This window comes from Petaurus breviceps, unplaced genomic scaffold (assembly GCF_028583685.1).
Source record: "Petaurus breviceps papuanus isolate PSGF00001 unplaced genomic scaffold, PetGlider_PUasm1.0 37, whole genome shotgun sequence".
Lineage (NCBI taxonomy): Eukaryota > Metazoa > Chordata > Mammalia > Diprotodontia > Petauridae > Petaurus > Petaurus breviceps.
The window spans coordinates 41,359,548-41,373,684 of record NW_027186296.1 but is presented as its reverse complement, the minus strand read 5'-3'; the positions used below and the strand labels follow the sequence as shown (position 1 = coordinate 41,373,684).

Genomic DNA, 14,137 nt, shown 5'->3' with positions numbered 1-14,137 from the left:
TATATAAAAGGAAATTTCTTTTGTTAAATCTTTGTAAAAAAATTTGTTTAATAGTCCCTCTTGGAGTCAGAAAATTTGGAACGATTGTATTCTCCCACGAGTTTGAAATGGTATTATATTCCAGTTTCCAGTAGAGTTCACCTATTTTTCTCTTGCTCTGTGGATCCCTGAGATCCAGGATTTTTACAAATGTCTTTGTGATTTCCTGTCAGGTTCTGTAACTGCTACCACCTCCAAATTTCAGGGGTTTCTTGGGTTCCTTTTCTTTTTTCTTAAGAAAATACTATACTTATTACCCTGAATAATGGCACCCATAGTTTTTTTTTTTTTTTCAGTAATGATGACTTTTAATATTATTGCTTTCTTTCTTTTGAATTTTAGGGACACAGCTGGCCAGGAAAGATTCCGAACAATCACAACAGCATATTACAGGGGAGCCATGGTGAGTATAAATTAAGGTTTTCTAACTATTCGGGTGAAAATAAAACATAAGTTATTCCTTTTTTCAAGATTATAGGATTGAAGTTAGATTCTAACTTATAGTTGCCATGGTTGAAAGAGCTTTCATGATAAAGAAGAAAACAAACTAAAACTGCTATTTATTTTTTGCCATGCTCTTTGTTATTGTCACCTTTTAGTGATAATCACATGGTTGCAAGTTCTGAGATTATTTCACACTTTGGTGTGTCACTAGCCTTATAACTATTCACTATTATCACATTCTTCTTGTGCCTCCTTGAGTCACATCCTTCTGTCACTAAGTTACCTCTTATCTTTCTCTTTGTCCACCCTAACATCATCCCTTTCCCGTGGCTCACCTCTGGTAGCCTTTTAACTGGTGAGGAAATAAGTGACTGGAAGATTTGTAGCTCTATGAAGCTTTGGAATGTAGTGGAGATAAATATTGTCCACATAAATCTTGCCCACCATATCCTTCTTTTTGAACCGGTCTCTCTTTAATCCCTTCACCTTTTGGCTTTTGTTTTCCCTGGTAGCTTGGGAGAAAGGCTAGCCTGAAGTATAAGTTCAGTTTTAGTTACCATGGCTTATCTCTGGCTCTTAGACCTATGTTCAGGAAGACTCATATTAAAACCTTGAATTATGACAGAATTTTAAATATGGTCAAAGGGCCTTTTGGGCTTTAGTACCAACCAGACCTGGAATGTTTTAAGGTACATCCCCATAAATGGAAATCAAAGTTTAAATAGCTTGCTGGTAAGGTGAGAAGTAGGAATATCTACTTGTTATCATAACTCTTCAGCTTTAGACAAATTGCTTAAACTTCCATTCCCTTAATTCATTATTTGTTGTAGCCTCTGGGTGTCTAGATTGAGGCCAAGGACAGGAGTCTCAGTGTTTCCCCTGAGTTATGCTGCAGCTCACAGAGTAATCTGTGGAGGAGGGGTGGTCTGGCCACTTCAGATTTCTGCCTCTATGCCCCTGGGCTACTGCTCAGGCAGGCTTTTGCTGGTCAGGAGAGGTGGGGCTTGTTGGGACCCCTCCCCCTCTTCTCTTCAGACTCCTTGCTGCCTCTGTGACTCCCAAGCCCGAGGCTATTTCCACTATCTCAGGATTTCACTCTGGGTGGGACACTTATCTCTGGGTTTTCTAGGTCAGAGAGGGGGAATCGGAGCAGCCAGAGTTTACTTTGCCATCCTGGCCCCTGGAAAATCAGGCAGGCAATTTCTAAACTTCTAGGCTGGGGGCTGATAGCCCCAGGAGAAGCTGCTGTCTCTGCTGGGGGCCCTAAGCCCTCTGTTGCCCGGCTCCAATGGATCCTCCGGTCCTGTGGTGAGATGCTGGTGAGACAGCTGCAGATTGCCCTTGGGGTGGATGAGTCCAGCTGGGGCTCCTTCTCTCTCTGCTGTAGTCTGCTCTCTAGTCTGAGCTGCTGCAGCCCGGTGCTCCAAGTTCCCCCTCACTTCATTATTTGTTAAATTATGGTCTTAACATGTTAGAAGAAAGACAGTCTAAATTTTGGAACCAGGTGTTAACCTCCCCATTGTCTTCAGCTTGAAATATATAATATTAAAATGAAGTATAATGTTTTTGCTGGTTTGTTGACCTTTAAATTCAAAGACCTTTTCATTATGATGGTAAGTGCTTTAGAAATACTGAAAATTAGGGTCAAAGCTTCAATTCAAAGAACATTTACTAAGCATATTATAAGGGCAGGTGAGGTGCTATGGAAGGCTCTACTAGGGACACAAAGAAAAATGAGAAATATACCCTCTACCCTCCATTAACTCACATTCTGGACTGTACATTTCAATAGATTTGTACAACAAATATGCTGTATTTTAAATATGTATGGTTTACCTAAATTATTCCTGAAATTTTGACCAGTCTATTTTAGAAGAAATCATTTAAAAGTAATACGCTTTCACTTTTATTTCAGAAGTAGTACACAAGGCAATTTCTAAAGAAGCATAAATTGTGTGATGATAATTTATTGTAAATGTTATTGCTGGTTTTAACATTACATATTCTTTCAATAGTAGGCTAGCCATTCTAGAAAGCAGTTTGAAACTGTATCCCTAAAGCTATTAAACTGCATGCTTTTTTACTCTTTAGACCTCACTACTAGTTCCCTACCCTAAAGAGATCAAAGAAAGAGTAAAAGGATCTATAATGTAGAAAAATATTTGATAGCTCTTTTTGTGGTGACAGAGTTAGAAACTGAGGGGATGTACATTATTTGGGGGACTGGCTAAATAAGCTATGGTATATGAATGTGATGTAATACTATTGTTCTATAAGAAATTATTAAAGGGATGGTTTTAGAGAAAGCTGGAAACACTTATATGAATTGATACAAAATGAAGAACCAAAGTGCAGAACCAAGAGAACAGTTTATACAATAACCATAATATTGTAAAGACAAACAACTTTCAGAGATTTTGGAACTGTGATCAACATAGTGAGCAACCATAATTCCAGAGGACTCATGATAAAACATGTTACCCATTTCCAGGTGATGGATTTAGAATTCACATTGAGATTTAAGGATTTGTTTTGTTTTGTTTTTGATATGGCCAACATGAGAATTTTGCTTGATTATACATGTTTGTTATAGGTTTTGTTTTTCTTGGTTTCTTAATGGGCAAAGAGGAAGAGGGGGAAGAGAAAGAATTAAGACCTGAAAATAAAATAAAATTGAATTTAAAAAATACTCCTTTAGTGCTACTTAATTGTGATTTGTGTCACAGGACAAAATGGAATGGTTATTTCACATAAAACTAATGTGACTCCTTATAATCATTAATTAGAGCTTAATTATGATCAAAGTCTCATAGCGCCTTTGTGAGGTGCTTTTGGGAAAGATTCAGAAGTAATAATTATGTATAATGTAAAAAATAATCAAATTTTTTTTTCTTTTAGGGAATTATGCTGGTATATGACATCACTAATGAAAAATCTTTTGAAAATATTAAAAACTGGATAAGAAACATTGAAGAGGTATTTGAGGAAAACTTTTGTCTAGTGGGAAAACAGAGGAGAGGCAAAGTGAATGGTGGTCTTTAAAACTAACTTTTTCTTATTGACTAATGAGGCCTCCTTTTGTCTATCTAGGATTTAAATCAGTTTGCTGAGATGTGTGAAGCTTCTATAAAATTGTAGAAGATTTGAATTTCTAGTATAATTAGCCTGGCTTTTTTTATTAGCAGCAAACTTAATCTTGACTGAAACTGAATTCTCAAAAGTAGCACTGAACTGTAGAGCTTTGGTTTGATTTGGAACCCCAAATAAAATTGCTCAGTATGGTAAAGTGAGAACACTGAATTGAGAATGAATATTGGGTTAAGTCTTGGCTTGACTGTTTTCTGGCTGTGTACCCATGGGAAAGTTACTTTACTTCTCTGAATTTCAGTTTCCATGTAAGTAAAATGGAAAGGTAGTACTTAACTTGCTGGCCTGTAGGAGAAGAGGTACTACCCAGGGTATCACAGAAATCTTCATGCAGGGTTGAGCTGTTAAGGCTTTCATTACTAAATTATTAATATTAATTATTAAAGCTTTAATAACTCAACACTGCATGAAGATTTCTGAGACAATATGTAGATTCAAGTTATTCACATTCTTACTACAAAAAATTGAAATGAGAGGATTTCACAAAATTTTAGAGCTGAAAGAAACCTTAAAAGATTTAGTCTAAGGAGTAGCAGGAAGAAGTACAGTGAGCTTCTCCTCCTACTTCTGCTCTCCAACCAATCCCCCACCACCCCCCAAAATCCCTTCCAAACAGATCTAGAACATATACCTGACTCAGTTCTGATTGGGAAATTCAAGAAAAAGGGGAAAAAAACAAAACAGTGAGTCATTTTTATAGCATAGGTTGGCAAAGGGAGAAAACTAGAGAAGTCTAGCCAGGAGCACACTGTGTGAAGCATTCCAGCCAGGAAAAGATTATGTATCAGGGCCAGAAGTCCCAGATCAAAAATAAAGGGGCCTAAACTTATGTAGGGTATAGATGCCATCTGCTCTGTTGCAAACAGCGTTTGGGGGTCAGAGTTTGAGGGTCCCAGTTGGGGGTCAGAGATCCAGGGAAGACTGAGCAGGGGACTAGCTCCTGTGGTTACATTACAAGGTAAGGGCCTTAGGCTATATACCAAGCAAGGATCAAATTCAGAAGCAAACAGAAGCTGTGTGGCTTAGACCCCAGGGGCAAAGTGGGGTCTCAGTTCCAACATCTAGCACAGTCTGGAGCCTACAAAGGAATAACCAGGGCAAGACTCCCAAACTACTATATATAATATAATAACTCTATAACAGCAGTACTTCCCAGGTGACTGAGGTGAGGCTAACAACTATCTACTGAAACTACAAAGGAGGCAAGTCCAAAGACCTGTTGTTCAGCCCCAAACCCAGGTTGGTAACTTACAGAACTCAGATGGAGGTGGGAAGATAGCATTAGGCCTTTTCCCTGGATCAGGCCACTTTGGGAGCACTGAAAACTCAAGTATCCAGCCTGAACCATTCTGTGATCCTAGAATAACACATTCAGTTCTCAAAAAAAGCAGCATCAGAACCAGCCTAGGTACCACCTCCAGAAGTACACAGAGCCTCATCCTAACTTAGAGTCTAAAGTCAGGAAGTAGACTGGAAGAATGAGGAAACAAAGAAAGAATTCCACCATAAAAATCTGTCTTGGTGATAGAGATACTCAAGATACAAACCCAAAAGGAGAGAATGACTCCAAAATATCTATAAGCAAAGCCTAAAAAAAAAGCACATCTTGAGTACAAGTTCAGCTAGGATTCTGGAAGAGATAAAGCAAGAGGGTTTTTTTTTGTTTTGTTTTTAAAGAGCTAAGTAATTTTTTATAAATGAAATGAGAATGTAGAGGAAAAAATTTGAAAAGAAATGAGAGCTATGGAATAAAGAATTGGAAAGGAAATTAATAGCTTGGTACAAGAGATACAAAACTTTGCCCAAGCAACAAATTCTCTGAAAATTAGAACAGACCATTAGAAGCCAATGACTCCATGAGACAACAAGAAAAACCGTTTAAAACAAAGTCAGAAGACTGAAAGTATGGGGGGGAAAAGTAAGGTATTTCACACCAAAAACAACTGACCTGCAAAACAGATCAAGAAGAGACAATTTAAGAATCACTGAAATTATCTGAAACCATGACCAAAAAAGAGCCTAGATATCATGTTTTAAAAAATCATAATGGAGAATTTCTCAGATTTCTTAGAACCAGAGGGAAAAGTAGAAATAAAGAAAATCCAAACATCAAATAAGGAAGGTTCAAGTGAAAACTTCCAGAAACATGGTCAGGATCACAGACAATTTAGTAGCCACCACTATGAAGGATCTTGGAATATGATATTCTAGAATGTGAAAGATCTAGGCTTAACAACCAAGAGTAACTTACCAGCAAAACTGAGTATAATGCCACAGGGGAGAAAATGAATCTTTAATGCATTAAAGGACTTCCAGGTATTCTTGATGAAAAGAAACTTTGAAGTGCAAACATAGACATCAAGAGAAAGAGGTAAACACAATCATAAAGAACCAAACAAGGATAAACTATTATAATACAGGAAAATGATACATGTCACCCCTCTGAATCCTATCACCATGAGTAGGTCATAGAAAACATCTAATTAGAAGACCTAGGAGTGGTTCTTTTATGTTTTAATGATTTTAAAAGGAGAATGGGAAGGGAGGGTAAGAGGAATACATAGTGGGGAAAGGGAGAGGAAAGTTAGATTATCTCACTTATCTGGGGTACACAAATAAAAGTCTATACAAACAAGGGGAAAGGGATGGGAAAATGACTGGCACTTAAACCTCACCCTCATCTAAACTGATCAAAGTTTATACATACATACATACACACACATACACAGAGAGTTGGGTATAGAAACATTTTACTGAATAAAGAAATAGGAGGAATGGGGAGAATGTATAAGGAGGAATTAATTAGAGGGTAGGTAGATTTAGAGAGGGCTTATTCCTCAGCAAAACAAACTCTGGGAATGTACAAATAATATTTTTAGCCCTTTTTGTGGTGGCAAAGAACTAGAAACTGGGGGTTCCCATCAATTGGGAGTGGCTGAATAAGTTATTTCATATAAATGTGGTAGAATACTATTGTATTGTAAGAAATAACGGAAATGGTTTCAGAGAAACCCAGAAACATGCATGATGGACTGATGAAGAGTTAAATGAACAGTGCCAAGAGAACAATTTATATAATAATGATAATATGGTAAAGACAATCAACTTTGAAAGATTTAGGAACTCTGGTCAGTTTAATGACCAACCATGACTCCAAAGCACTGATGAAGAAACATGCCATTCATTTCCTGATAGAGGAGTGAAGAATTTATAGTGCAGAATGAGACAATTTTTTTTTGGACATGCTCAGTGTGGAAATTTATTTTGTTTGTATATTTGTAGCTGGAATTTTATTTTTCTTTCTCAGTTTGGACTAGGATATGAGAGGGAAGGAAGGTGAATTTTTGCTAAGACAAATAAAATTTAATTTTAAAAAAGGATGAGAAAAAAGATCTAGTCCAATCTCTTCATTTTATAGATAATGACACTATATAGCTGATTAATAGCAACTATAACTAGAATTCATTAACTGATTCTCACTACAATGTTCTTCCCCCACTAACTCTTGTTATTTTATTATTCTTTGCCCTTATGACATATTTTTTCCTTCTTGGGAACCCTTAGATTTGAAAGGCTAGGAGCTGTAGTTTAATTTAGGCTTCATTATACAATTTTTAAATTTGAAATTTTTTTTCTTTTTGACTTTTATAAAAAAGGACTATCAATATGAAATGACTTTTAGGCATATCTGTATCAGCCTCCAGAGCTTACTCTTACAGTGTTTCTGGATCCAAGATATCTTTCCTACTATTTCATTCTAAATTGTATTATTGGTATTAATCATTCAAAAAATGAACTTTTGGTGGATATATAAGTTTCATTTCAACTTGTTCATGAATAAAATAGACAGATCCCAGAATGAAACTAAGTAAATCTTTGCTCAGGCTCTTTGAAGTCTTATGTTATGGCTTCTTCTGTCTTGTTTGCTAAGCTTTATATCAAATTATTTAGTTTTGTTTATTATAAAATGTGTATATAATTCTGATAAAATTTAGAATTTGTCGGTTAAATAACTGTTATTTTCCTCAGGGTCTGTTTACAAGGTTTTCTTTTTCCTCTATAGCATGCTTCTTCAGATGTTGAAAGAATGATCCTGGGCAACAAAAGTGATATGAATGACAAACGACAAGTATCAAAAGAGAGAGGAGAAAAGGTAAATTTTGACTGAATACCAAAATAGTTGAAATTTATCCAAGATAAGCAAACATCATCTGTAGCATTAAAAAATAAACAGCTTTTATTCAATATCCTGATTATGTATCTGTTTTATAGTTCTTTAAAGATAGATATTCTCCTAAGAAATAGTCCTTATAGCATTAAAAGTCTCTTATCTCTAAGTCTATTAGGTAAATATGCCAGAAACTTTAGGGGTGGGGACCAGAGTATCAGTGAATAGCACTAATTCTCTATTCATAATTTTTATAAGAACTTTTTACTGCACATTAGTCACATATCACTACACAAATAAATAAGCCTTTTAGTTCTTCAAGCTATGGATTAAACTTTTCATACTATTTTTAAAAATTTTCATAATTTAGTGTCTATTTAATTCAAGTACTTGAAATTCCATTTTAAATAATAGCATTTTTTTTTAAAGCAATCGGGGTTAAGCAACTTGCTCAAGGTTACATGGCCAGTTATCTCTGGGTGTAGTGCTAAGTGTCTGAGACCAGATTCGATCCCCAGGTCATCCCGACACTCGCTGTACTACCTGGCTGCCCCAATAGCATTTTTTTAACATATCTTTTAAATTGGTTTTAAATGTTTGTAGTGTATAGTTTTTAACTCTTATAGTTTAGTTTTATGCTTGGCTTAAATAACATGTACAAGATATAGTTCATGTGTTTCAAACAGGACTGCAGATATTTTTTCCTCTTACAACATTTACCATTAGTGGCCTTTGGTAGTATAAATCACTCATATACTATTCAAGAGTAAGTGAAAAAGTGAATAAATATTTCATTAATCAAAAAAGATAAAGGCATGCATCTTTGGCACTTAAACTTGTTTCTGTACTGCTGGATTCCATTACACCAGTAAATCTATTCTATCATTATTATAATGGCTATTGAAAAATCGTACAAATAGGACTAATTTAGATCCTTAGACAGATGGACTGATTTAGGCACACCCCAAGTTAATGACAAGAGTTTCTGTTTTAGAGCTAAAAGACAAAAGAATGTCCTTTATCTTGTTGCTCTATGAACAGAAGATATTAAGTGTTCTGAAAAATAAAAGTTATAACTTTATTACCTACCTCTTATACCTAAGTCAAGTTATTATATTTATGATTGCAATATAGTCTGAATAAGAAGTAACCATAGCTCCAGACTTCCAAGATAGGCAGCTTGCTTCTTGCTTTTGAAATGTAACTCTTAGAAACTATTTATGGGCATCCTTTGTCTGATCCTCGGTGGGGAAGGACCAGGAGAAAACAGGAGGTTACCATATCAGCTTGCAGTTTATGAAAAAAAAAAGTGTGTGTGTGTACTTGTTTTGAGTATGTGAATAGTTTTATATGTAATAAAAATATTTTTCATTTGTTTTACAGTTAGCAATTGATTATGGAATTAAATTCCTTGAGACAAGTGCAAAATCCAGCATAAATGTAGAAGAGGTAAGATTCTTGGCCAATTGATTTTTCTAGTACTTAGAAACTTGTGACAGAACAAGTTCCTTAACCATTTTGCCTCTTAACCTAGTAAATAACTTATATTGACAGCCTATATTCTACATTTTTTTTTTGCAACTGATTTTTATGTTAACTCTGGTTGTTGGATTTCTAGTGTTAACCCTTCACATGGATTGCTGTTGCTCAATAGAAAATTAAATTCTATTGAATTAAAGATGGAAGGATAATTTCATTTTTTCATTCATCTGAGAAATTAGAAATCTCGGTATAACAGACATAGTAGTTTTTCTTGCCTATTTGTAACTATTTATATCATCTTAGAAAATCTCAAAGCAGAAAGATACTAATTGCTTTCAAGTCTGTGCCTTAGAACTCTCTCAGGAGGACTGAACTGTTAGTTTATTGAATAGATATTTTTCTTACACACATTTGGAATATGTCGAATATCATGTACTATGACACAATTGCAGTTGACAACAATGTATGATTTATCAGAAAATCTTTAATTTTATCTTTATCTTTTATTTATATTTATCTTTAATTAAATGATAATAAATTGGATGGTTAAAACACACACAGAGAAACTCCTATAGACTCATCAGGTTTTTAAAAGAAAGAATTGTTGGTAGTGTCAAACATTTAGTTTCTTAGGGCGCTTGATTTATAATTTAGACTTGAATGGATTAGGAGTGGTGTAGTGAAAAGCACTTTATTTAGAAACTGGAAACACCTAAGTTCAAATCCCATTTCTGACACTTAATGCATACATGACCATGGACATGACCACCTCTGTGAGTCTCATTTTCCTAAACTGTAAATGGGGAGAATAATACCTATAGTGCCTTTCTCACAAGTTTGTTGTGAGGATAAAATTTTTTTAAAAAGTAAAGTGCTTTGTAAAAGTTAAAATGCTTTATAAACATCTGCTACACATGCATGCACACATATGTGTATATATAACATTTATAAAGCATGTTTATAAAGCACTTTACATATATCATCTCATTTATAACACCCTGTAAAAAGTAAGTACTACTATTATTAGCCCCATTTTATAAAAGAGGAAACAGGCTCATAGAGCTAAGTGACTTTCCAAAGGTTGCACAGCTACTAAATGGCAGAACTGGGATTTGAACCTATGTCTTCTGACTACCAAATTCATGTTATTCTCTTTATGCTAAAGGATATTTACTGGACTTTTGATTTCATTGGCATAGGGAACTACTGGACTATATAGGGAACTACATTTTCTACCAATGCAGCTTGGCAACTTCACTGCAATTTATAGTCTTAGAGAGTTTCCTACCAAGTTGGAATGCAAGTATACTGAAATAAAGGACAATCTAGAAGAAAAAAAAAATCAAATGCTAGAACACTAAATTTTAAAGCACATGATTTCTATACAAACAAAATACATCGATCTTGGTGATAGGATGCATAAAACAACTTTAGGATCATAGGCTACATGGATATGGGAAGTATAGAGAGAAAAGTGTCATAAGGTTGAACCAAAGATGTATCATAGATTCTTTACCTGGCATATTGTTAGAAATAGTTGTATTGCCCACTGTGATGTGGGAGTTGGGTATAGGATAGGGTCAAGAAATTAATCTTGAGCATTCTCATCTTGAGTCAGTGAGAATATCTAAGATATTTTACAGGCAGAATACTACACAGGCAGGAACTAAAAGAAGATGAAAGAACTTAGGGATAGAAAAATAGATTTGTGTGTACTTTATTCATTGATAGTTATTGAATATGTGGGAAAACATTACTTTGCCCAGAGCACTACTATTAAATTGTTACTAGTTTGATGCAAAAATAAGTGAGGCCAGAGAGATAAGAGCTAAACTAGGTAAGGATTGCTTCTTAGAAGCTCAGATCAGAGACTGTATTGAAGGTAGGTCCTAGTCCACATTTACAAAAGGAGTACTAGAATTTAAGAGGATAAGGATAATTTTTTAAACTTGGTAATAAGAGGGTAGCCAGTAATTATAGTAAGTACAGATTCTGTTAAGTGTAGGTAGCAGAAATCAAGGGGTCCAGGAACAAGGTAGCTGACAGAAAGTTCACATGGGGTTCAGAAAAACAGCTCTCTGAAGGAGCTTAACAGTGGAATAAATGGAGGGAAATGAGGCAGTAACAAAAATTGAATTACTCCTACCACCCATCTCCTTTGCTTCTATTCACATAGTAAGTGGGGCTAGAGGAAACTGTGAAATGGTGCTAACACTCTCCATATAAACTTATATTATCTAATCTCAACTTGGCCCTCAATGCAGCAAGCAAACATTCTGTTCCTTCCCTGTTGATTTGCTATTCCATTCTCCATAGTGACTGTGCCAAACTACCTTGTCTCTCTTCAAGCCTTCTGTTGCACCCTCTCTAGCACCCTCTCAGCTAAGGACCTGGCCTCATAACTTCACTGAAAATATGGAAGCCTAGACCTCCCTCTTTTCTCCTCCCTCTCATCTTGTACCACCCAGACATCTTCCTTGTGACATTTAGAGGGTTCGAGAGACATAGTTTCTGGGTAATTAATCATTTTATTAATAAAAGGGTCAATAATACTCTTGGATACAAAAGACCCTCATGCAACCCACTCAATGCTTATTGGAAGAGTCGATGTTCCTGAGGGTGGCAATTGACTCTGGTTAACAAGTAATGAAAGAATGAAGGTAGACCTAGTTCAATGAGGGTCTTGGGGCACATTACACTGAACACCCAAATCTTTGTCAGAGACTTATCAGTTTCCATATTACTCATCTAACAAAAGGGAGTATCCACATTTTCCCAGACCTGTCTGGGAAACACAATGAACAGGAATCAACCTATTCACCTAAACCAGGAGTGGGGAACCTACAGCCCTTAAAGCCACATGTGGCCTTCTAGGTTCTTGGGTACAGCCTTTTGACTAAGTCCAAGTTTTACAGAACAAATCCTTTTATTAAGGGGATTTGTTCTGTGAAATTTGGATTCAGTCAAAAGGCCGTACTTGAGGGACCTAGAGGGCCACATGTAGCCTTGAGGGCCAAGGTTCATGGCTAAGTAAATCTTTGAGTAAGATTTCTCACACTGGTTGATTTCTGGATAAGGAAGTAGAAAAGGAGAAAATCTTGGTCCTTATTAACAATAATTATTAAATACAAAAGAGAAATAACCATTTCTCTCATTCTCCGCTATTTCTTTCACTGTGGTCTCAGATGAAGAGATAGCTTTTCTCCTTGCCCTCTATATACAATCTTGATCCCATGCCCTTCTGTATTTCCCAACAGATTGCCCCTACTATCATCCCCACTCTCATCTTCAGTTTCTCCTTATCTACCGACTCCTCTGTTGGAAACACTTTTACTCTGAAACACCTTAAATCAGGTGTGTTCCTTCTGACAGGGAACTCCCCTGACCAGTGAAACTCAACCTTGATTGGTGGACATTTAATGAGGCAGTTGGCTAAAAGTTCTCAGCCCCTCCCAATCACTTCATCCTAAGGGGAGGAGGTTAGCTGAGAATGTGGACCTAAGATGTGAGGTATGAGCCCCCTTCAGCAATCTGGGCACCCCAGTCAAGTTCTCTGTGGTGTGATTTCTCCTTCATGAGTCAGGTCGCCCTAAAACTCTAATGAAGGGGAGCAAGGACAAGAGCCCAACCTCCCCTCCACACCTCTTCCCCTCATTCCTTACCTCAAAAAGGTCCTAAGCTACACTAGATTCTGTTTATTTGGCGGACAATAATAGCGTTCTCATTTGGGTGGAACCCAATCCAGATGCCTTGAAAAGAGCTGGATTGTTTCTGACATTCTTTCCTGGAGAGGGCTTCTCTTTAAGTTAGCCTTTTGACAGAGAAGGGAATATTACATATTATTATTAATAACCAAATGATACAGTATTAAAATTAGTTTATCTCAAGAACCAGACATACTAAATACTTAACAGGGAAAATTAAAAGTGAATATAAAGACAAGATATGAAATTTTGAATGAAAAAGTTTAAGTACTATTTTTTCAAGATCATTTTAACTCTGATATACTTTTAGAAAAAAATTTTTAATACTGAAAAAAATCTGGGCTCCTTTCTTCTGAAATGGTATCTTGTCTACCTATTTTCTTGGCTTCTCATTTGGCAGAAGTAGATGGTTAAAGAATAAGAGCTTAAGTTTTAGTAAAAACTTTAATTAAAATGTTTTTATTAGTGTAAAATGAGTATGTAATAATAATTTTTTTTTAAATTTTTCAGGCATTTTTTACACTTGCCCGGGATATAATGACAAAACTCAACAGAAAAATGGTTTGTGTCTTTTACAGTTTTAAATGTTCTCATAGGTCTTTTATTAATCAACAAGCATTTAGTAAGAGTTTACTACATGTGCCAGGACCTATAAAGAGAAGCAAAAACAGTCAGAAAATGTGTTTTTAAGGATGTGTACATCCAGGTGAATATGAGTGATCGGGAAGGAAAATCTCTTGGAACATTGATCCTTACCTGTTTCTGGATGTTTTGATTCCTTTTCTTGACAGCATTATTAAATGATCTTTAGTAATACAAAGAGATTCATTGATAAAAATCCAGAATTGGAGAATTTTTAACTGAATAAATGAAATGCTTCATTCTTAGTATTATTAGTATCTCAGTGACATACAATAGATAATTTTGGGAGCATATTTTAGCTTGACCACTAAATAAAATCTTTGAATATAAAGCTATTGATACTTATCTTAGAATGCCAAGATATACAAGCAGTGCTTATTATAATTAGGCATAAGCTCTGTATTCCATTGCCTATCATTCCTTTCAATATGGAAACAAGAGCTTCCTTTTTATTATTTAGATTATTAATCTAAATGTTCTATAGCAAGGTCTTTTTTTCCCTTTGTCTGTC

The 14,137-nt window shown here is 35.5% G+C and overlaps 1 protein-coding gene across 1 annotated transcript in view; it reads left to right on the top strand.

The window, feature by feature from the left end:
- The window catches only part of RAB8B (RAB8B, member RAS oncogene family), an 85,474-nt gene that overhangs the window by 66,686 nt on the left and 4,651 nt on the right, over window positions 1-14,137 (top strand). The window contains exons 3-7 of the mRNA XM_069098362.1: window positions 382-442; window positions 3,382-3,459; window positions 7,694-7,783; window positions 9,182-9,247; window positions 13,495-13,545. Coding sequence (XP_068954463.1) covers window positions 382-442; window positions 3,382-3,459; window positions 7,694-7,783; window positions 9,182-9,247; window positions 13,495-13,545 — 346 coding nt within the window. The remainder of the gene's footprint in view (window positions 1-381; window positions 443-3,381; window positions 3,460-7,693; window positions 7,784-9,181; window positions 9,248-13,494; window positions 13,546-14,137) is intronic.